Below are 23,751 nucleotides of genomic sequence, written 5' to 3'. Positions count from 1 at the left end.
AATTACAACACATATTAAAAATGTATGTAGCAGTCTCATCTGCCACATGTTTGTTTATATACTGACCAAGAAACTCTCTCAGTGTTTCTGTTTATTTCCATCCTCACAGTCAGTCACAGCCATCACACAGCATCAGGAAACATCTCTATGATTTAGAAAAGAAAACAGTCATTCTAAACACAGTGACAGAGGACTGATGACTTCACAAATTGTACACATATGTACATGCACTGTGTTGCATAGCACAAAAAAGACTCAACTTGTAAAATGTATATTTCATTGGAATGAAACAATTTCTGACTTTCGGACTGAAATTGAAGGCTTTCACATCCACGGTTGATTACAGAGTCAAAGTCCTTCTTCATATACACAGTCCTTCAAGTACAGATAATACAGGAAGATAGAGATCCTAAAAACACAGTTAAAGTAGCCAATAATGTGTTACATATAATTCATTTTAAGTTTATGTTGAGTTTTAAAATGTTCACTGTAATAAAAGTTGTTACTCTCTGAAAAACCATCAGAGCTTCAACACCTGGTATATTACTCAGTAAACAAAACCAAAAAGTTAAAGGCAGACATCTGAAAACAAGACGTCACTGAGCAACAACGTGACGGAACGAGAGTCAACAGTTTACTGTAAGAGTTTGATCATTAACAGGGAGCAGCAGGTAACAAAAGTCATGCAGAGTAGCTGAAAGTATCCAAGTACATGTAAAACCTTTATACTTTCAGGGACTTTAATCAATAATAATTTTTTCTGCTCATGTGCTGTTTTGCACTTCTTGCAGTTGAAATTGTGGCACAACCTTCAGGTTAAGTTTTAAATAAAAAAAACAACAACTTGTTTTTCCCTCTCACAAAAAGCAGCTGTAGCTCAGCAACACTTCAGATGTAAATGAATTTTTAGAAACTCAAACAAAGTCAAGTTTCCAGAAACTGTAACATTTTTTTCACTCCCATTAAAAATCTCACAGCCGCTCAGATTTATCTGTGAACATTTGCTAACCAGTAAAAATCGAACTATACATGCTGCTGGTCAGTTCAGCTCCATCTTCACCAGTTGTGACAGTTAAAAATGATGCTCAGACTTCAGATATGAAACAATTTATCACATTCAGGCATGATTTTCCTGTAGTGAGGAAATCCACCCTGTAATTGAATCTGTTCTTTTATTTAAAAGGTTTAAATGAGGGGTGTCAAACATAAGGCCTGGGGGCCAGAATCGTCACGACAAAGACTCCAGTCTGGCCCACTGGACGGCTCTTTCAGTCAAGCATATTACATTATCTGATTACAGATAAGCAACTGTCACCTTTCAAAAAACACAGACAAGTCAGCCAGTAATGAGAAACACATGATGTATTTAAAGTTTATGTTCAACTGTAAAATATTCTCTGTAATGTAAATTGTTCTGCTCTCTGACAAACCATCAGAGGTGCAGCACGTGTATCATTTGGTGTTTGAAGCAGAAACAAAAGCAAAGAGTTAAAGGAAGACACATTTGAAGAAGAAGGAAAATGAAAACAAGACGTCACTGAGCAACAACCTGACAGAACGAGAGCCAACAGTTTACTATCAGAACTGAGGCTGATCATTAACAGGGAGCAGCAGGTAACAAGGTCATCAGCAGTGGAGGAAAGTATGGAAGTAATACTCAGCTTCATCCTTTAAGATACTCGAGTATCTTAGCTGCAGGTCTGGAACAATGGTTTTATTTCCTTTCCCACTGAACATCTCACACAGCCCCTCATCTGTGACCCTTAGCAAACCCACTGGATATCTACCTGTACATAAAGGAGATCAGATCAGTTCCATCTAGACCAGCTGTAACAGGAAAATGCTGCTTACACTTTGATGCATCAGTTTCAGTTTCATATAAGACAATATATCAGATTGAGGCATTATTTTCCTGCAGTGAGTAAATCTACTTTGTACTTTACTCTTTTCTTTTAGGTAAAGGGTCTAAACAGTACTTGTACACTGTGGAAATCCCATAAGAACGTCTCCTGAACTCTGAAAAATAACAAAACAAAGACTAAAAGGAGGTCATGGGTGCTGATGATGATGATGATGAAGAGGAGGAGTAGCATGCATTTAAAAAGTGACTGATGTCCTAGAATACAACAGAACAGTTTCTCTACAAACTTATGAAAACATGACAGTCTTGCATTAGTTTGTATTCTTATGATTTCAAAAAACGAGGGAAAAATCTCCTTGAAATCCACAATTCCTTTTTGTTATTTCTTAGTGTGTGACATATTTTATTGCCTTTATGATTGGTGCAAACAGTTTCCTGATTCATAATGGAAATAGATTTTAGACACAGGAGGAACACGCAGTGATCAGCAGGAGCAGCTTGGAGTCCAGTCTTCTTCACACTGAGGAGGGACATATATGCAGGAACAGTTGTCATAACTGTTACAACCACCAGATGGCGAAAGAGTCCCACTGCAACTTTAAGCCATGAAGGATGTGTCTTGATGTTTGCTTGTGATAAATCTGCTTTATGTGAGTCTTTTTCAGAGAGTAACAGTAATATGTCTGATTATATGTCTTTAATCAGTAAAGTCTCGCTTTGCTAGAAATAAATAAATGAGTAAATAATAAAATTGTAAACATTCAGCTGTATGTTAGAAGTCAAAGGGTCCTTAAGTCTTCTGTAAATTGACCAAATGAAGGACACAAGTATCTGTTCTTACTCTAATAAATGCTGCTTTAATATCCAACAGACTATTTTCCTTCCTCATCAGCAGTAAACAGCTCGACTCCGTCTGTGCATTTGTGTCCTCCATACTTGTTCACACAGACATCTCAGGCTTGATGCCACGATGCAGTGTAGAAACCTGACAACCCTCTGACTCATGTTCAAATGTTCAAGGACATTTCTCAGGATCATGTATGACCCCTTTTTGAAATTTGGACTTTCATTAATAATATTTGTGTTTCTGAGTCATTTTTGTGGAGACTTCTGTCCAACGTAGTGTCCAAATGAAGCCTGAAGCTTTTCTTCACCCTCTTGTCAGATGGTCAGCAACAAAACTCTGTTCCAACCAATGTCTGATAAGAGATGAGACACAGCAGCTGAGCAAATGATCATTTCATGCTGAAGACATCCTCAGACAGAATTAAATACATACATACGAGTTTGATTTATAGTTAAACCTTCCAGTTTATTCACACAATAAAACATCAACACAATATATGAATTCATTCATTAAAATCACAGTTTTTCCTCATTTGTTTGATGATTTTGACAAAAACAAACACAAACACACACACATGGTCTGCCATACTCATAAAGAGAAATGTCGACATTTTTCAATACAAATACTCCAGAAACATTTAGAGGATAGAGAAGTTTACATTTTCATGTGGAGAAATATTTTAGTAAATGAAAATGATGATGAGCAGTGATAGCCTCCATAAACAGTCACAGGAAAGATCTCCTTTAAAAACTCAGAAACATCAAGAGAACAACTAGAAGATGTGGAGGTACCACCCATAATGTTTGACTGACAGCTGATCTCTGTGCAGAAATGATGGAGAGAAAATAAAATGAAACTAAAATACAGATTTAAACCCACAATATGAAAGACTTCAGTCTATTTCACTTTAATCAACTCAGCTGTGGCTCCATAATAATAAGGCAAAAGTCCAGCATAGAGCGGCTGAGTGAATGTGGTCTGGACTCTGTGGAGGAGAGTCATGGTTTCAGAGACGCTGTAGAAGGACAAAATACCTGCTCTGTGATCCAGGTACACTCCTACTCTGGAGGAACGAGGACCTGAGACAGGAGTTTCAATGTTGTTGTACCAAAATGTATAACTGTTGTTGTAACAATCTAATGACCAAGATTTGTCATTCCATCCAAATCCACATTCACTCCCTGCTCTGCTGATATTCTTGTATGCGACTGCCACACGAACTCCTTCCCCTCTCCACTCCACCTCCCAGTAACAACGTCCAGTCAGACTCTCTCTACTCAGGACCTGACGCCATCCAGTGAATCTGTCTGGATGATCAGAATAAGACTGTTGTTGTTTCATTAATGTTGCTTTTCTGTTCCCCTCTGATAATAACAGCTGTTTGTGTGCTGTGTTTGGATCCAGTGTGATTTCACATGAATATTTTAAGAATCCAGCTCTGGTCTTTGGCTCTGGTGGATCTGACAGTAAAACATCCACTTCAGTGACTGTCAGTGAGATGTTTGTCCATTCCTCTCTCAGAATGTCCTGTAGTTTATCTCTGACCTCTGACACAGCTGCTGTCACATCCTCAAAGTAGCTCAGAGGACGGATATTGATGCTGGATGAGTCTGTAGACTCACTGAGTGCTGACAGTGAGGAGTAGTTGTGTAGAAACTGGTTGTGATCCTCTGTGTGTGAGAGCTGCTTCAGCTCAGCATCTTTCCTCTTCAGCTCAGTGATCTCCTGCTCCAGCTTCTCCTCAAGCTCTTTGACTCGACTCACTTCAGTTTCCTGCTGGGATCTGATCTGCTGCTTCACATCAGAGCTTCTTTTCTGGATGAGATGGATCAGCTCAGTGAAGATCTTCTCACTGTGCTCCACTGTTTGATCAGCAGACTGATTGATGGCCTCCACCTCCTGTTGAAGCAGCTTCACATCTTTCTCTCTGTCCTGGATTCTCTGCTGGATGTTTTGTCGACTCACCTCCAGCTCTCTCTGCCTCTCAGTCCTTTCTGCTGCAGCTGAGACTGTGTCGTGGCCTTTATGTTCATCCACAGAGCAGAGATAACAGATACTCTGCTGATCAGTACGACAGAACATCTTCATCACCTCATCATGACGAGAGCAGATGTTCTCCTGGAGCTTCTTGGAGGGCTCCACCAGCTTGTGTGTTTCAAATGCAGAGGATTTAAAATGAGGCTGAAGGTGTTTCTCACAGTAAGAGACCAAACACACCAGACAGGATTTCACGGCTTTTAGCTTCATGCCAGTGCAGACATCACAGGCCACATCTTCAGGTCCAGCATAGCAGTGATCAGCAGGAGCAGCTTGGAGTCCAGTCTTCTTCAGCTCCTCCACTAAATCTGCTAACATGGTGCTTTTCACCAGGACAGGCCTCACTGTGAAAGTCTGTCTGCACTGAGGGCAGCTGTAGATTTTCTTCTTTTCCTCTTCATCCCAGAAGCTTTTAATACAGTTCATGCAGTAGCTGTGTCCACAGGGAATAGTCACCGGATCCTTCAGTAGATCCAAACAGACTGAACAGCAGAATTTTGTTTGGTCCATTTGATTCATGTGCTGTGCCGTTTCACCGTCTCTCAGTTACTGTCAGACAGTTTCACTTCCTCTGAACAGAAACAACCTCTGTGCTCTGAAGGGAAACAGATCTCTGCTCTTGTTCACCTCCTACAGGAAATGAGGCTCACCAGCAACTGCATTTACACCATGTTGTTTAGACCCATCCTGATACAGACACATCTGTGAAGGGAGGCGCCAAAGAAATATTTTTATAGAGCGACCAAGAGCCAATCACATGATGCAGGGTGTGTTATGTTTGATTACAACATGCAGTAACAAGTCTGACCCAGGTAAACTGGTTTAACTGGTTTCAACTGTTAAATTTAGTTTCAACTGGGTAAGCCCAGTTTAACTTTTCTTGAGTTATGACAGTCAACACACAGCGAGTTCTTTTTATATAAGTCAAAAAGTTCAGCATAGTTTAGGATGCTGTGATGAATAAAAATAAATGACACTTTATATTTTGACATTTTCTAATCTTAGTTCATTCTCACACTTACAGAATGATGCATGGGAACAACAGAAAATCGCAGATTGCTGGATCGAAGATGGCGCCGATATGTATGTCTTGCCGTCTTTTCCTCCAAATTTCTGTTTTAATGTTTTTATTCTGCTATGATGTAGACTCCCTGCTGGTCTATGGTCGCCAAGTTTTACTTGATCTTCGACTATCTCCCAATACGCCGGTGTGTAGACTGGGAAATGCACACAAAATACCGCCTCCACTCCTGTCGTTGGTTCCTACTCACCTGCTCCGTGTACCTGTGCCGTCTCTGCGGAAGCGAGGTTGCCGTCGCAGCAAACGGAGTGGGAGATTAGTGAAATTGAAGGCCTGTCTGGCGTTTGGTTTTGCTGTCCCTGGCGTTGCCTGTCGCCCCCTTTTCCCTGGCATCTTCGTAAGCCATCCTATACGTATCTGGTGCCGCTCGCTGGCTCTGAGCTGTTCCCGCTCGGCCGCTCCCTGCCTCCCTGTCCACGGCAGCGCAGTGACTCTGCAAAACCTGCGTTACGTTGCGCGAGCTTCTAAGTCTGGTGACTATTCAACTCCGGACAAATATGGCCTGGTAAACACCGGTATCGAATAAGACTTTTATCCTTAAGGAGTATTTTTTGTCACAGTACTTGGACTTTCTCTGCCTAACTGAGACGCGGATAACTGCTGGTGATTCCAGCGCCTTTGCAGAACTTTTGCCTTCAGACTGCTGCTATTTTAATGTCCCACACAGATCTGGTCGAGGTGGAGGAGTAGCTACTATCTTCAGAGATCGCTACAAGTGTAAACAGGTTTCATAGGAATTTTATTTTTCCAGTTTTGAACTGTTACTGTTTGAAAAAGAGATTGACAGACCACGTGACTTTAGCGCATTGCATGCCGGGTACAAGTGGCAACAACATCAAGACACTGCATCAAACACTAGCATTTCCAGCACCGGTAATCATTAATTTTGCTGTTTTAATCCCTACTTGCATTTTATATACCCCCAAAACAGTTATGTACAAAACGACGAAGGACTCGGCAGGTCCGTACGAAGACAGAAGTGACGAAAAGGCCAAAAAAAAGTACAAGGAAAAAATCAAAGGAGTGAAAGGGTCAGACCCATACGAGCATACAGCGTGGAGTAAGCACGTTAGCGTGCTGCCCAACTTTCATCACGCACATATTTATTATTATATGATCCTGAGTGAAGTGTGAGTACATACACAAAATGTTTAGGAACTTCAGATCCCTGCAACAAGCCCAGGTCCAGTTTACTTTGGTGATTTGGTCTATTCCATTTCACCGCTGTTGTTACATTTTTTTTTTCCTTTATCTCCTGTACAGGCAAACACAATCTATTTGTTGTTTCAGGTTGTAGGATTACAGAACATTTTCAGGTCTAATAGAAAAAAAGAGAGTTTTGTAATTAATTCAATTTTTCTTTGTTTATAAATGGCATTATTGTTTCATTCTATTATAGAATCTTACAAGAAAAGAGGCAAAATTGTGTTCCATCATGCTTTATTAGCTGCTTCGGTGAAAAACAAATCAACAATGAGAAAAAAACAACATACTGCAAAACAGTTATTCATCACTTGCTTGCTTCAATACAACACTTGGGCACATATATGCGGACTTTTCGTGGCTGTTTTGACATCGCTCTCTCTCTTAACCGATCAAATCTCGCTGTGGTAGCAGCTTTACACTCGGTATGACCCAGGTTAATAGAGGGGGCCCAGTCTGGATCGCATTCCAGCATTTTGTAGGCTGATTTTTCTATAAAACACATCAAAAACTGGCAAACATTAGCCCGCAAAGCCACAGCGAACAAAGCAGCAACGAATTCAATTCAAATCAATATAAGACTTGTTTGTAACCTACATCAACAATGATGTTATGATAAATTACGTGATAACTACAACAGAAGACTGACCTTTGTGGAAATGCTTGGAGCAGACTAACATGTGAGCTGGAGTGTTCTGAAACGTTATATTTGGTCTGCAATCCAGGCCATCCGTCGGCTCTTTGTTACTTCGGAAACGTGGCTTAAACAATTTCTCTTCCACAACGTAATCTGATAACAACCGATCTCTTTACCCATCGGCTTCCCGTGGCTGTCATGCGACCGGCTATTGCAGTTAATAATACAACAGCTTTTTGCCATTTTTTGTGTTTCTTTTTATCGCTGTGTGACTGTTTTCATGTGAAAGCCTGCGTGCGCTAAGACTGCTTGCCACTCGTTCCCAGAATCCTTTGCGGTTTTGCCCCTGAATGACGTCACATTTTAATCTCTATAGCCTGTTCTCCACCTGTACTGTGCACAATAATATACAGGGCCCCAAAATACAGTAAGGACTTTATAAAAGAATTCGCTGCATTTCTAACTGAAGTCACGATAAAATATGACTCCTTATTTTTGGGGATTTTAATATTCATGTGTGCTGTCCAGATAAGCCCATGGTTTAAGACTTTTTGAATCTTACTGATTCTTTTAATTTAGTTCAATGTGTGTCTGCACCCATGCAACAGTGTGGCCACACTCTCGATCTGGTTGTAGCGCACTCATTGCCTGTTTTTAACCTGAAAGTCTCTGATCCTGTTTTCTCTGATCATATGCCGGTTCTGTTTGACATCTCTTTATCTAGAAATGAATTCAGGGGGCATGTCCCTGCTAAGACATTTCATTTGTTAAATTCTTCCACTGCAGCACGGTTCTCCACCTACTACAATCAGTTCTCCATTCCTGAGACCAGGGGCGATTCTAGGATCAGAGCTTTGGGGGGGCTGAGCACCCAGAGAGCTGCCCAGCCAGGCAACATAAACTTTACTCGTCACGATGAGACTTCTTCCCTGTCTCTGTCAGTCCCTGCATCCCTAAATGTCTGCAGTTGTCCTGAGTTCCCTCTGAGTGTCTCCTTGGTGCATTTAAACCCCTGTTCCTCTCTGTCCTCATCGTCTGTTGTCTTCATCTCTGTTATTAGTCATCATAATTTTATCATCTTTGTGCAAGTCTGCAAATTTCTTTATTAAATCATAAGATTCTTAAATTCAACAAGTCTCTCTCTGCCTGGGTCCTCGTCACAAAACATGACATCACTGTTTTGTACATTTTAACACAATTTAATCCCCACATTTGTGAAAGAAAAGCAAACGCTTTTTTAAAGTATGTAACAAAACCATCAAATCAGATAAAGGTTATTTAAAGGCTGCAAATGAAGAATGAATTGGAATTAAAAAAAACATATCCTAACCGTAAATACTGGGGGAAATGATGCTCACAGTAAATGAGAAGTAAACTGAGTGCATTTTTTGGACAGAGGTTCACTTTTAATGTGTATGTATAATATAATACAGATATATAAAAATACACTCCAAAAACAGAGTCCTTGAAATGTACAAATGTACAAAATATTGATAAAAAATTACAAAAATGGAGGCAACTTTGCCTGTGGTACAGTGTATACTTTACTGCAGATGCTACTATGGCTCTGCAGATTTTTTTCTTTTATTTTAACCTTGAAGTTGGCAAATCTGTCTATCACTTTTGGTGGTCAACTCTCTCAGACAGTTTAACAGTTTCTGTTTTGCCTGTCACTGTTCCCTGTTCTTCCTGACCTTGTAGTTTCTCCTCACGTTCCCCTCTTTCCTCTTTCCCTCTTTGGACTGACAATCATACACAAATAGATTGTATTCAATTAGATAAAAAAAATTGCATTAATATGAAAACAAAATTATTAAGATCACTAATAAAAGTCCTCTCTCAGTGTACTTTCAACCAAAAGACAAATAACCAAACCACATGAACATCTAATAAAAGATATAAATATTGAAACACTGATCCAACATTATCCTTTATTGATGGATCATTTGTTCTTACACTTTTACCTGAATGTGGCTATGGAGGCCTATCTCCCCCACCACTTCCCCTGCCAGTGGCGGACTCCCTCAGACTTCGGTGCGTTGGTGGTTCTTTGTGTCCGGGGATGGGCGTCCAGGTACACACCGGCTCACTCCTTGGTGGCTGCTTATCGGGGCCTGGAGCCTGGGGCTCACTCGGGCCACTCTGGGGTGGGGTGCCCTCAGCCTCTCGGCCTGGGGCTCGGTCACTCTGGCGCAGCTGGCTGCCGGCGGAGCTCACGGGCACGTCAATGCAACCCCCCTGGCCTCTGCTCCGCGTGACCCCTCATCTGGGGCTCTCCTCAGCTCTTTCTGGGACAGTGGCGCGGCTGCCCCTCTGTTGGTCTTCCTTGGTCTCTTGTGCTCTGAGGGCCTCTGGATGTCTGGAGTTTTGATCTCCTCCATACCTGCTTCATGCCCTGGAGGACGGGGCAGTGGCCCCCCACACCCTCTAGCAGATCATTACATGAAGGAACCTTTTAAAAAAACAAGCGCGTCCATGCTCACAGGTGTACACACAGGTGCTCACACACACAAACTACACCCTTTTTGGCTCCTACCTCAAAGCACACTGAGCGCTGTCGATCTTACGTGCTGCACAATAATGTTTAGTATTTACTGTTATATTCACATAGATCATCGTGATGTTGTTTATTATGTTGCTCTTTTTTTTCTTCTTCTGCTTGTTTTCTCTTTTTTTATTTCTCAACAGGTGATCCAGGTGATTGATATTTGTATTTTTTGTCCGCTTATTTTGTTGTTGTTTTTTCGTTTTTTGCCCTTTGTCCCCGTCCCTCTTCCCTGCTGTTTTTCTTTCCCTCTTTCTTTCTCCCCTTTCTTTTCCCCAGTTTGTCCCGTATTTAACAAGTAAAAATAAAATAAAATAAACAATAAAAGGTGAATCAAATAGACCATTACGGCAAGGCTGGGATGGTCGATTTGGTAAAGTAAATCCGTTGGGCATCTTTTTTCGCCTTTAGACAATAATTCTGATGGCAAAAGAGCCAAACGGGACAGGCAAAAAAACAAAACAAAAAAAAAACCCAATATGTTTTAATATTTATATATATTTCTGTTGTCCATCACCTCAGGTTCCTCATTACAGTTTCAGCCTACAAATGTGCACTGTCGAAATATGAAGACATTCAAATAAATAAAGTTGTTTACAAACATTCATGTCTGAGGACAAGAAGACCACAACAGCTTCTGTTCCACTGCTGTACATAAACTGTACTTATTGATGAAAACTTCCCACAGGACCTTCAGTCATTTCTGACAGGAAGTTTATGTCCATCCTTTAATACTTATGGATGAGGTAACATCAGGCAGCAGTCACATGCAGGTTTGTGCTCTACTTGCATAAGGTGATCTCTGCACATCCAGAATATGCTCACCTCATGGACCTGAAACTTTCCTGTCCATAATGCACTCCAATGCACATGATCTCACATGTGAGGTAAACCTAAGCAGCTCCTTAGACTACCATGAGCTGGATGACTGAGAACCTGCACAGACATCTGTGAGGTAAACATATTTTTCTGTGAGCATCATTAAGTCAACTCTAGGTTTCATGTGCTGATTCAGGAATCTTTACATTTATTCTGTTTTAGAGCAGGTGGAGAGGGGGAACCAGATGGGAGCAGGTTCCACTTTAGGTGAGGAAGTGGAATAAGTGATTACCTTTTTGTCTCAGCTTGTCATCACAATTAAATTCATGTTCAAATGAAGTTTTTACTGTGACACTGATATCTGTATTTGTAATTGTACCTGCTTTGCTTTGTCACTCCAGATTTCAGCACAGTTCTCTGTACTTGTTTATATGACAAAGTTTGACAGCAGCACATAAAGCCCTTCATGTTTGTGGGTTGTTTAATAATGTGAGGCCTTCCTCAAACCGCTGCCTCAGTTCATGCTGAAGCCATCTGCCATTATCTACTAGAAATGCTGTCAAACCTAAAGTGAGGATGTGGTCCCAGCTCGCATAATTAGAGAGACTAAACCAAAGTGGTCTTCTCTGCTGAATATGGTGCCATGGTAGAAGCAGCAGACAGATGGATGTCTTCACTGACAGTCATGTTTTCCTGTGGCAGTTACTCTTTGATGATATGCTTTACATTACCTTTGTTTTAGGTAAGTGTGTTATCATTAAGAATCATTAAAGATAATTTAAGGTATGGCTGGCATTGTCTCCAAAAATAAGTCTTTTGATGTGATGGCTGTATGAAGCCATAATCTTTATTAATCTTAATCTTATTGATATATAAACCCTCTAGTTTCAGCAGCATTCTTCAGGTTTTAAAAGCTTCTCTGAGGCAGTGCTGCCATTTAAAAAGTAATTAGAAAGATTCCTGACTGACCTGCTCTGTTGTGTGTAACCTAAAGGGTCTGATTCAGGTCTGTGGTGTATATTGAGTCAGAAGCTAAACACACTGCAGAAACACCTGAGGGTGGTCTATGAGGAATACATCCCAGGAATCATGGAGATCATGCTGACAGAGCTTGATAATTGAAGATGATGCAGGACGAGCGGTTCAGGAATCAGTTCTCATGGTGACGTTGTTCAACTGCATCTCACCATTATTCTCTACAGAGTTGGTAACATTTCCCATATTTAACAGAATAGTAATTTTGATTTGCATTTTCTGTTAACAACAGTAGAGGCAACAGAAGATTCACACTGATGGATGAAGCCCATCAGTGTGAATCTTCTCTTCTGCTACAACCTCACCTGCTGTCTTCAATCCTCCATACCCGACAGTAACAGCTGACTGTTGTGTTGAGCTTCTTTGTGAGATCTGTTAAATGTAAAGTTCATAAATCCACTACACTTTGTGTCAGTGTATGTTTTCATGTTCTCATTCCTGGAGCTACCAAAAAGCAGAGGTGGCAAAAGTGCAGACATTTTGTATTTAAGTAGAAGTACAGATACTCGTGTTACTCAACTAAGAGTAAAAAAGTTCAGGCTCTGAAATAAAGCTTCTGTGTAAGTTCAATAAGAAAGATCTATGGTCTCACATCTGTCCGCTCCCAGGTGCTGCCGGCTGAATCTAAGCTTTATCACTGTCAAGCTGTTTGTGTCATCACTGGTCTGGTCCAATCACATTCTCCCGGCCTTCTCCAGGCCAATCACCATTCATGCTGCATACTTTAAATCTCTCTGTGCATCTGTCATTCTTTCACTTGTCAACCTGCAGGAAGACAAAACTTCACTGAGCCTTCAGCAGCTTCAACATCATCAGTAAAGACAGATTTAAATATGTGTAATATCACACTGTGTCAGTTTGTTCACAGGAGTCACAACCTGTAACACTGATGCTGCATTCAAGGACCATTACAAACATTTTAAAGGACTTAAGAACATCAAGAAAATGTGACTTGTTTCTCTGTAATGAAGCTGTTTTACTGAAGAAAGTTGAAAGGTCACAGAGCGACTGCTGAATCTTCTGCTCTAAACATGAACTCTGAACTTTGTGATGCTTCAGGAGGAAAACTGCTTCAGTTATTCTCTCAGATTAGTTTCATATTTTCTGCATCAGATTTGAGTGAGATCCTGGAATGAAGACAGAAGAAAAGACTTTGTTCAAAGTTTGATTTATAGTCAAACCTTCCAGTTTATTCACACAATAAAACATCAACACAATATATGAATTCATTCATTAAAATCACAGTTTTTCCTCATTTGTTTGATGATTTTGACAAAAACAAACACAAACACACACACATGGTCTGACATACTCATAAAGAGAAATGTCGACATTTTTCAATACAAATATTCCAGAAACATTTAGAGGATAGAGAAGTTTACATTTTCATGTGGGGAAATATTTTAGTAAATCAAAATGATGATGAGCAGTGATAGCCTCCATAAACAGTCACAGGAAAGATCTCCTTTAAAAACTCAGAAACATCAAGAGAACAACTAGAAGATGTGGAGGTACCACCCATAATGTTTGACTGACAGCTGATCTCTGTGCAGAAATGATGGAGAGAAAATAAAATGAAAATAAAATACAGATTTAAACCCACAATATGAAAGACTTCAGTCTATTTCAATTTGATCAACTCAGCAGTGGCTCCACAATCATAACCAGAACCAGAACCAAAACCAGAGCCAGAACCGAAACCAGAACCAAAACCAGAGCCAGAAGCAAAACCAGAACCAGAACCAAAACCAAAGCCAGAACCGAAATGAGAACCAGAACCAGAACCAAAACCAGAACCAGAAGCAAAACCAGAAGGAAAACCAGAACCAGAACCAAAACCAGAGCCAGAAGCAAAACCAGAACCAGAAGCAAAACCAGAAGGAAAACCAGAACCATGATCATGGTAAAGCCTCAGTCCAGCATAGAGCGGCTGAGTGAATGTGGTCTGGACTCTGTGGAGGAGAGTCATGGTTTCAGAGACGCTGTAGAAGGACAAAATACCTGCTCTGTGATCCAGGTACACTCCTACTCTGGAGGAACGAGGACCTGAGACACGAGTTTGGATGTTGTTGTACCGAAATGTATAACTGTTGTTGTTACAATCTAATGACCAAGATTTGTCATTACATCCAAAAACACATTGAATCACACTCCCTGCTCTGCTGATATTCTTGTATGCGACTGCTACATCAACTCTCCCTCTCCACTCCACCTCCCAGTAACAACGTCCAGTCAGACTCTCTCTACTTAGGACCTGACACATTATAGTGAATCTGTCTGGATGATCAGAATAAGACTGTTGTTGTTTCACTGCTGTTGCTTTTCTGTTCCCCTCTGATAATAACAGCTGTTTGTGTGCTGTGTTTGGATCCAGTGTGATTTCACATGAATATTTTAAGAATCCAGCTCTGGTCTTTGGCTCTGGTGGATCTGACAGTAAAACATCCACTTCAGTGACTGTCAGTGAGATGTTTGTCCATTCCTCTCTCAGAATGTCCTGTATTTTATCTCTGACCTCTGACACAGCTGCTGTCACATCCTCAAAGTAGCTCAGAGGACGGATATTGATGCTGGATGAGTCTGTAGACTCACTGAGTGCTGACAGTGAGGGGTAGTTGTGTAGAAACTGGATGTGATCCTCTGTGTGTGAGAGCTGCTTCAGCTCAGCATCTTTCCTCTTCAGCTCAGTGATCTCCTGCTCCAGCTTCTCCTCAAGCTCTTTGACTCGACTCACTTCAGTTTCCTGCTGGGATCTGATCTGCTGCTTCACATCAGAGCTTCTTTTCTGGATGAGATGGATCAGCTCAGTGAAGATCTTCTCACTGTGCTCCACTGTTTGATCAGCAGACTGATTGATGGCCTCCACCTCCTGTTGAAGCAGCTTCACATCTTTCTCTCTGTCCTGGATTCTCTGCTGGATGTTTTGTCGACTCACCTCCAGCTCTCTCTGCCTCTCAGTCCTTTCTGCTGCAGCTGAGACTGTGTCGTGGCCTTTATGTTCATCCACAGGGCAGAGATAACAGATACTCTGCTGATCAGTACGGCAGAACATCTTCATCACCTCATCATGACGAGAGCAGATGTTCTCCTGGAGCTTCTTGGAGGGCTCCACCAGCTTGTGTTTCTTTAATGGAGCCGCATCATAATGAGGCTGAAGGTGTTTCTCACAGTAAGATGCCAGACAGAATAAACAGGACTTGAAGGCTTTCATTTTTCTTCCAGTGCAGACATCACAGGCCACATCTTCAGGTCCAGCATAGTAGTGATCAGCAGGAGTAGCTTGGAGTCCAGTCTTCTTCAGCTCCTCCACTAAATCTACTAACATGGTGTTTTTCTCCAGGACAGGCCTCGGTGTGAAAGTCTGTCTGCACTGAGGGCAGCTGTAGATTTTCTTCTCTTCCTCTTCATCCCAGAAGCTTTTAATACAGTTCATGCAGTAGCTGTGTCCACAGGGAATAGTCACCGGATCCTTCAGTAGATCCAAACAGACTGAACAGCAGAATTTTGTTTGGTCCATTTGATTCATGTGCTGTGCCGTTTCACCGTCTCTCAGTGACTGTCAGACAGTTTCACTTCCTCTGAACAGAAACAACCTCTGTGCTCTGAAGGGAAACAGATCTCTGCTCTTGTTCACCTCCTACAGGAAATGAGGCTCACCAGCAACTGCATTTACACCATGTTGTTTAGACCCATCCTGATACAGACACATCTGTGAAGGGAGGCACTAAAGAAATATTCTTACAGAGCGACCAAGAGCCAATCACATGATGCAGGGTGTGGTATGTTTGATTACAGCATGCAGTAACAAGTCTGACCCAGTTAAACTTTAATAGTTTAACTTTACTTGGATGTTTGAAATTTGACAGTCAACACTCAGTGAGTTCATTTTATATTTCAAAAAGTTCAGCAAAGTTTAGGATGCTGTGATGAAGAAAAATAAATCACACTTTAAATTTTGACATTTTCTAATCTTAGTTCATTCTCACACTTACAGAATGATGCATGGGAACAACTGACTCCACTAAATCAAACCTATGTTCAAATGAGATTTGTTAGGTCTAATTGTTGAATGTTGCCATTGTGTTTCTTAAATTTGTACAGTCTTAGTTCAAGCAGTATTATCAAAGCCATTCCTTTGATCCTGAGCACCTCTAACCACTCTGTGTTGGGGGAGGTTTTATTGTAGATACATCCTATCTGAAAGATCTGTTTCTTGTGTTGTAAGCTTCCTGCTTTTATGACCCTTTTGGTGAGCAGGAGGTCACACAAACGCACCCCCAAAACACACACACACACACACACACACACACACACACACACATTCCTACTTACATATAAAAGTTCACACATATACATACAATGCCTTAGAACCATGTGGGCGTTGCTTTGCTGTGTTTTGTGTGAACTGTCTCTCAATAAAAGGCAGCGAGAGGAGGCCAGATTTGGGGTCATTTTCGTGCTGGACACAGATGAGGCCTCCCTTGCGCAAGTAATCGATCGATCGCTGACTGTCTTGTTTTCATTCATGATGAATAAGTCTCTAGAATTAGCGGGGTTTGTGGGAACAGACCCAACAAGATTACTGCCATCATGATCATTTAATAGACACAAATATTTAACATTTAGCAATAACAAATGCAGATCGCTCGACAATGTTTACAAAAACAAACAAATAAAACATTATTTTGCAGTTTTTCCTGTGTACACAGTCACAGTGGAGTTTAAATGAAAACATCAAGATGTGCTTGAAATGAAAACTTTCAAGTTTAATTCAAGGTTTTAGTAAAAAAAAATTCATGAAATGACATTTAATCATCTGATATCCACCCACACCTCATCTCTCTCTCTCTCTCTCTCTGATTTACAAGATTTAACACAAAGTTTAAACTTTAAAATCACTTCATTACATTTTCTTTGTTATTCTTAACACCGAAAATTCACATTCAAAAACATATGGATATAATTCACTTCATGCAGTTTCTGTAAGTCTACTTCAGTTAGATTTGTCTTCTTCTTTTCACATGAACATTGTTTCCAATTCAAATACAGAGAAATACTTTCTTTGACTTTATATCTGTGTTTGTTAATTACTATTTATTCATTTTTATTTATTTTGTGCAGCTTCTTTTATTAAATCTTACATTTTGTAAGTCTGAGATTCTCTGAGATTAGTGGCTCCAGTGTGTTGCTTTATGTTAGGATGTCCTGTAGCAGCTGGGTTCAAATAGGAGGCTTGAGGCAGAGATGAGGTGCAGACCAACCATGTGTTTATTCACCAACATTAAAAGTCCAAAAACATAACAAAGCATAAAACAACTCCTATAGCCCAATCAACATTCAGTCTGACGACATTAACCAGCTGATCATACTTCTCGTGCCAGAGTATAGTGACACCACCAGAAATTCTCTCACAAACCATCCTAGAGCTCAGATTAGTGGTGGATTCACCAACTCCATGAAAGTCCTTTTTCAGTTCTTCCAGATCTTGCTTATGTAAAAAAGTTTATTGAACACACAATATATCACAGGACGTCAAACGTTTATCCACAGTTAAACAGCGTGATTGGTCAAATTTACTGTGCCCAACAGATAATCCTCGGGCATTAAAGGAGACAATATTGATGCTTACTTATCCCAACGTGTCATGGGCCCCCCTGCTGCTTATCTGCATACAGTTGATAGTGAAGGACAATCCCATACTGGGTTTGTAATGGGGAAGTCTAAACTTGCACCCCGCCCCACACACACAGTACCACGCCTGGAATTCTGAATCTATCTTTGCCGGATCTTCACCAGTAATGCTTGGACCAAAAATGCAGATTTTTTTTGTCCCAGTCCAGCCCTGGTATCTACCATAATGCAAAATCTGAAAATGATCTGTTGAAAACTGTGGACGCTACACAGCTAACAAACATACAGACAGACCCATTTATACACTTCCTCCCTTCAGAGGAAAAAATAAATCTGGACCATACATTGCCAGTTTGTCAAGGCAGGCAGGTCGGACTCAAGCGGAGACTGAGAATTACAATTAAACAGTTCTTTATTTACAAGCACCAGGTGCAATATATACAAGTGGGGGGAAGCCAGGGGTTCCAGGGGTCCACGGGGAAGTTCAGGGAAAACAGGATCTTCACACTCGCACACCGATCACAACTCCACACGCTCCACTTTCAGCTCGCTCGCTCCACTCGGGAAATTCCTCTTCCACACATACCACGTCAAACTTCCCACACTCATGCTCAGGTTTCCAAGCTACAGGGTTACAGGACGGGTCTGGGCGATTCTGGACACACTGAGACGAGATGATCACAACCAGAAACGCACAAAGAATCTCCAAAATTCATGAAGCCGGGATTAGACTAACGTGTGTTACTCAATAGTCCAGCGACGAGGAGCTCAGAGCCTCTCCTTAAGAAGTGGCCGGCAAACAGGACAATGAACCACAGGTGAGTAATTAGTTGCAGGTGCGTGGACCAAAGGCGGGAGGCCGAGGTGAGCTCCGCCCAGGCAGAGCGATGAGAGAGAGAGAGAGAGAGAGAGAGAGAGAGAGAGAGAGAGAGAGAGAGAGAGAGAGAGAGAGAGAGAGAGAGAGAGAGAGAGAGAGAGAGAGCGAGAGAGAGCGAGAGAGAGAGAGAGCGATGAGAGAGCGAGAGAGAGAGAGCGAGAGAGAGAGAGAGCGATGAGAGAGCGAGAGAGAGAGAGCGAGAGAGAGAGAGAGCGAGAGAGAGAGAGCAAAACAAAAACACATGTAGCCACACTGGGCCGACCGGGCAGACACAGAGACCATGACACAGTTACTGATACCGACAATGATGGTACCAGGGTAAGACGTAAGCTACCTTTGTATCACTGACAACACGGTTAAAGCAGAAGTTAAATCACTAAACCTCAAATCCTTCATCACAGTGAAGGCTCACAGCACAGCAACATGGACTTTACTTTTAGGGGTTTTAATGTTCATTTTCAAATTTTAAATCCTGTGGCCATAGTGTTATCGCGCTTGTTTAATATACATTGACAATTAAGAATAACAGAAAACATGAAAAATATCTTCCTAAAATTTTATTGATCTTGTTATCTCAAAATTTTCAGAGGAGAAAATTTAGAGAATTGTTTTGTTTTACAAAAAATGTAATTCAGTCCAAATGAGTTCATGTTATGTAGGGCCAATTCACAATAACACAGTGCTTAACAAAACCAGTAGACCAGAATTACAGGTTTAAAAAATTTGGGGTGTTCTTATTTTTATGACGGGTGTTGTAATAAATTTGTTAAGCACTGTATATGTAAAATAAAAACACTACAGTATAAGAGATGGAAAACCCCAACAATCAGATGATCTCCTTTGAGCAAACACTTGGCAACAGTGGGGAGGAAAAACTCCCTTTTAACAGGAAGAAACCTCCAGCAGAGCCAGGCTCAGGGAGGGGCAAGTCCTCTGCCATGGCTGGTTGGGGGTGAGGTGAATCAGACTGCAAACATCTTAATCAGACATGTCTTACCTGGTAGGGTGGATGTTCGCTGGAAAAAAATGGGGTTAAATGGACATTGTTTTCTAATGCAATTATTTAAATATGTTTGGAGTCGGATTCACTGTCACATTTTCCCTCTCTTTTCTTATATATTTGGAGTTCATGGGAAGCTGGTTATGTCAGCTTTCCATGAACTCCGAAGCTGTACAGACAGGAATACTTGTGGTTGCTCAAGTTGTTCAACACATGCAGCGTGACGTAGCGGATGACATCTACTTTGTGGTCCTGAGAGACAAAAAAAAAAAAAAACAGGTCTAGTTAGTTGGATAAAAGTTTTTTGAGTCTCGACAGGATGATAAATTTTGGGATACTTTGATTATTATGAGGGAGGATATACAGATAGCAAGGGGTGCTAATCTCTAAGTACTCTGGATAGAAAAGTCTATGTGCATGTGTCTAATGGCAGAGTGTACTCACGGGTATCCTGAATGTCTGCAGTGGATCTCCATTTTCATCATATAGAAATGTTCCCAGGTGGACACCACTGTTGCCTAACGCTCTCTTTCCCTGGAAAGACAGAAATGAATACATATACAGGGAGTGCAGAATTATTAGGCAAGTTGTATTTTTGAGGAATAATTTTATTATTGAACAACAACCATGTTCTCAATGAACCCAAAAAACTCATTAATATCAAAGCTGAATGTTTTTGGAAGTAGTTTTTAGTTTTAACTATTTTAGGGGGATATCTGTGTGTGCAGGTGACTATTACTGTGCATAATTATTAGGCAACTTAGCAAAAAACAAATATATACCCATTTCAATTATTTATCTTTACCAGTGAAACCAATATAACATCTCCACATTCACAAATATACATTTCTGACATTCAAAAACGAAACAAAAACAAATCAGCGACCAATATAGCCACCTTTCTTTGTAAGGACACTCAAAAGCCTGCCATCCATGGATTCTGTCAGTGTTTTGATCTGTTCACCATCAACATTGCGTGCAGCAGCAACCACAGCCTCCCAGACACTGTTCAGAGAGGTGTACTGTTTTCCCTCCTTGTAAATCTCACATTTGATGATGGACCACAGGTTCTCAATGGGGTTCAGATCAGGTGAACAAGGAGGCCATGTCATTAGTTTTTCTTCTTTTATACCCTTTCTTGCCAGCCACGCTGTGGAGTACTTGGACGCGTGTGATGGAGCATTGTCCTGCATGAAAATCATGTTTTTCTTGAAGGATGCAGACTTCTTCCTGTACCACTGCTTGAAGAAGGTGTCTTCCAGAAACTGGCAGTAGGACTGGGAGTTGAGCTTGACTCCATCCTCAACCCGAAAAGGCCCCACAAGCTCATCTTTGATGATACCAGCCCAAACCAGTACTCCACCTCCACCTTGCTGGCGTCTGAGTCGGACTGGAGCTCTCTGCCCTTTACCAATCCAGCCACGGGCCCATCCATCTGGCCCATCAAGACTCACTCTCATTTCATCAGTCCATAAAACCTTAGAAAAATCAGTCTTGAGATATTTCTTGGCCCAGTCTTGACGTTTCAGCTTGTGTGTCTTGTTCAGTGGTGGTCGTCTTTCAGCCTTTCTTACCTTGGCCATGTCTCTGAGTATTGCACACCTTGTGCTTTTGGGCACTCCAGTGATGTTGCAGCTCTGAAATATGGCCAAACTGGTGGCAAGTGGCATCTTGGCAGCTGCACGCTTGACTTTTCTCAGTTCATGGGCAGTTATTTTGCGCCTTGGTTTTTCCACACGCTTCTTGCGACCCTGTTGACTATTTTGAATGAAACGCTTGATTGTTCGATGATCACGCTTCAGAAGCTTTGCAATTTTAAGACTGCTGCATCCCTCTGCAAGATATCTCACTATTTTTGACTTTTCTGAGCCTGTCAAGTCCTTCTTTTGACCCATTTTGCCAAAGGAAAGGAAGTTGCCTAATAATTATGCACACCTGATATAGGGTGTTGATGTCATTAGACCACACCCCTTCTCATTACAGAGATGCACATCACCTAATATGCTTAATTGGTAGTAGGCTTTCGAGCCTATACAGCTTGGAGTAAGACAACATGCATGAAGAGGATGATGTGGACAAAATACTCATTTGCCTAATAATTCTGCACTCCCTGTATATATATATATATATATTCTGATCTATGCTACTGATCTATGCTCACAGATGGTGATGGTGTGGAGAGACGGTGGTGTTTCCTCAGAAGAACTAGCAGAGTCACCAAGGACACGAGTCCATCTCACCACCTTGACTTACTGACTGATGCTCGTCTGCACTGCACAGAGGAAATCAACTGACCGAGGTTTGTCCAGTGCAGTGTTATGAAATGTATATTTGTTTTATGCTTACAGATATGTTTTTCTTGACAGAGGCTCTGCAGAGGTTAGACAAAGCAGAGAAAATATGTGCTTTACATTTTACTGTGATTTATTGAGATATTTGTTGCCTGATGTTCAGCAGGAATGGAGAAATGGAATCAAAGGGAGAAGTTTTTGATGTTTTTGTAATGATGTAGGTAAATCTCCAGTTTCTGAGTGAGGGAGAGAGGAGTCATCATCCAGGTAAAGTGACGTGGATCAGTGGATACACTTGTCTCCCCTTTAAAGGAGACACTCTTAGAGAGAGACGATCCGAGTCATCCTTAAATGTTAGTGCTTTCAAATACACAAACATTTTTAAAGGACAAAATCGAACATCCCACTTTGACCGTAATGCAATTAAATCTTTGCATGTGTGTTTTCAAACTCTCAGATGGGCAGGATATCACTATTAGACTGTCTAACCTGCCGGAGCAGCACTGAATGATCACCACACATGAGCATGTTCCTGCAACATTCAGCATCTGATCTGCCATCTGTGTGCTTCTGCTTTTGGTAAGTAGAGTTACCTAACTACAGTAACTCTATACACATGCCATCCATTTCTAACAGCCTGGTTACTTCCTGTCAGTTATTTTAGAAACCATGTGGTCACCTGACCTAACACTGTTTCTTCTTCTTCCCCTTAATGTTGAAGTGTCAAATGTCAAACAGCTGGAGAGGAAACTACACCAGTGTACTGGGATGTTTCATCAACACGTGCCAGACGCTGTTCCTTCATGGTGACATCACCAGAGACAGCCCCGCCCACCTCAGGACCTCGCCATTGATCATGATGATTATAATGATGACAGCGAGCGGAACTAAGACTGTAAAAATCCACGACCAGAATGTTTAGATGCTTTCTAATTATTAATGAATACTGAGAGCCTCTTTCTGTGTTTTGTCTGTTTTGTTTTGTTTTTTACCTCATTTGTTACTAACAAAGTTCACCAAACTCACACAGTTTACATTCTATATGTTTCCATCTTTACCAGCCACACTCTACCCGCAATTAAGCAAATAATCCTTAGAAATCATCGTTTTTCTCTTTTGTAATTGATGATAATTCAGTGAATATACTGCGCTGCTTCCTTTTATTGCGTCACACATTGCTTTAAGTTTTTCAGTGTCCAGTTATTTTTTTACTGCTGTTTGAATTCTCTGCATGTTTGACCCTGTAGACTGTTTAATGGACTGCTTGTCTTGTAACCGCTGCCTGTTTTTGACTAAAGATTTGGATTTCTGACTTTAACACAGCCTCTGCGTGTCCTCCCTTTGTGTCCTCTTCCTCTGTGAATGTGTTGCATGTGTCACAGATTCATTTATTAACAGCTTTCCCAGTGAGTTGCATCAGCATTCATTCACAGCACATTTCAGAAGGATTCAGATTAATACAGTGATCTTATAGTCAGAATTATCCTGACAGACTGCCACTGTAAATTATCTTTCATCAGGTAAATTTTAAAGTTCAGTATTTCAAAGCAGGCGTTATGAAGAATCATATTGGCATTAGGACTGTACCAATATGTACTAACAAAGTCAAAGTTTTTTAATTATGCTAGAATATTGGAAGACAATCAACTTTTAGTGTTTTCTGCATATTAATTATACTGAAATAGAGATGGTGACCCTAACTGTACAGAAGCACTAAACAACTGACAATCTAACAAACATTATTGGCCTGAGCCGTCATGCACAGTGAGTCTGATCCTTTGCTGTGAGAGTCTGACAAGCATGTTTCTGGTCAGTTTGGAAGAAATAATATCACAATGTTGATCTTTTTTTAATATTCCTTTTACAACATAAACTGTGATCAAAGCT

The 23,751-nt window shown here is 41.0% G+C and overlaps 2 protein-coding genes and 1 long non-coding RNA gene across 6 annotated transcripts; 1 reads left to right on the top strand and 2 right to left on the bottom strand.

Moving 5' to 3' along the window:
* Positions 1-1,887: 1,887 nt before the first annotated feature.
* On the bottom strand, positions 1,888-15,947 carry LOC109195498 (E3 ubiquitin/ISG15 ligase TRIM25-like). The gene is made up of 2 exons (XM_019347630.2): positions 14,465-15,947; positions 1,888-2,135 (listed from the first exon to the last, which is right to left on the bottom strand). The coding sequence occupies exons 1-2, from the start codon at positions 15,589-15,591 to the stop codon at positions 2,117-2,119; spliced, it is 1,146 nt and encodes a 381-aa protein (XP_019203175.1). The 5' UTR covers positions 15,592-15,947; the 3' UTR covers positions 1,888-2,116.
* On the bottom strand, positions 3,146-5,454 carry LOC109195493 (tripartite motif-containing protein 16-like). Its single transcript, XM_019347625.2, has one exon. It carries the CDS (start codon positions 5,262-5,264, stop codon positions 3,606-3,608), a length of 1,659 nt encoding a protein of 552 aa, XP_019203170.1. The 5' UTR covers positions 5,265-5,454; the 3' UTR covers positions 3,146-3,605.
* Positions 15,948-21,710: 5,763 nt separating the features above from the next.
* Positions 21,711-23,187, top strand: LOC109195507 (uncharacterized). Of its 4 annotated transcripts, none has more exons than XR_002057093.2 (4): positions 21,711-21,872; positions 22,031-22,217; positions 22,322-22,443; positions 22,586-23,187. It is a non-coding gene; the product is annotated as an uncharacterized LOC109195507 (long non-coding RNA). The 4 variants fall into 4 exon arrangements; XR_003215059.1 differs by having other exon boundaries at positions 22,028-22,217; XR_002057092.2 differs by having other exon boundaries at positions 21,715-21,872; positions 22,086-22,217.
* The last annotated feature ends 564 nt before the right edge of the window (positions 23,188-23,751 follow it).

This window comes from Oreochromis niloticus, linkage group LG18 (assembly GCF_001858045.2).
Source record: "Oreochromis niloticus isolate F11D_XX linkage group LG18, O_niloticus_UMD_NMBU, whole genome shotgun sequence".
Lineage (NCBI taxonomy): Eukaryota > Metazoa > Chordata > Actinopteri > Cichliformes > Cichlidae > Oreochromis > Oreochromis niloticus.
This window is presented reverse-complemented; position numbering and strand designations above follow the sequence as displayed.

Coding starts and splice junctions, on each gene's coding strand:
- LOC109195493 (XM_019347625.2), bottom strand. CDS start 5,264: ATGAATCAAATGGACCAAACAAAATTCTGCTGTTCAGTCTGTTTGGAT.
- LOC109195498 (XM_019347630.2), bottom strand. CDS start 15,591: ATGAATCAAATGGACCAAACAAAATTCTGCTGTTCAGTCTGTTTGGAT.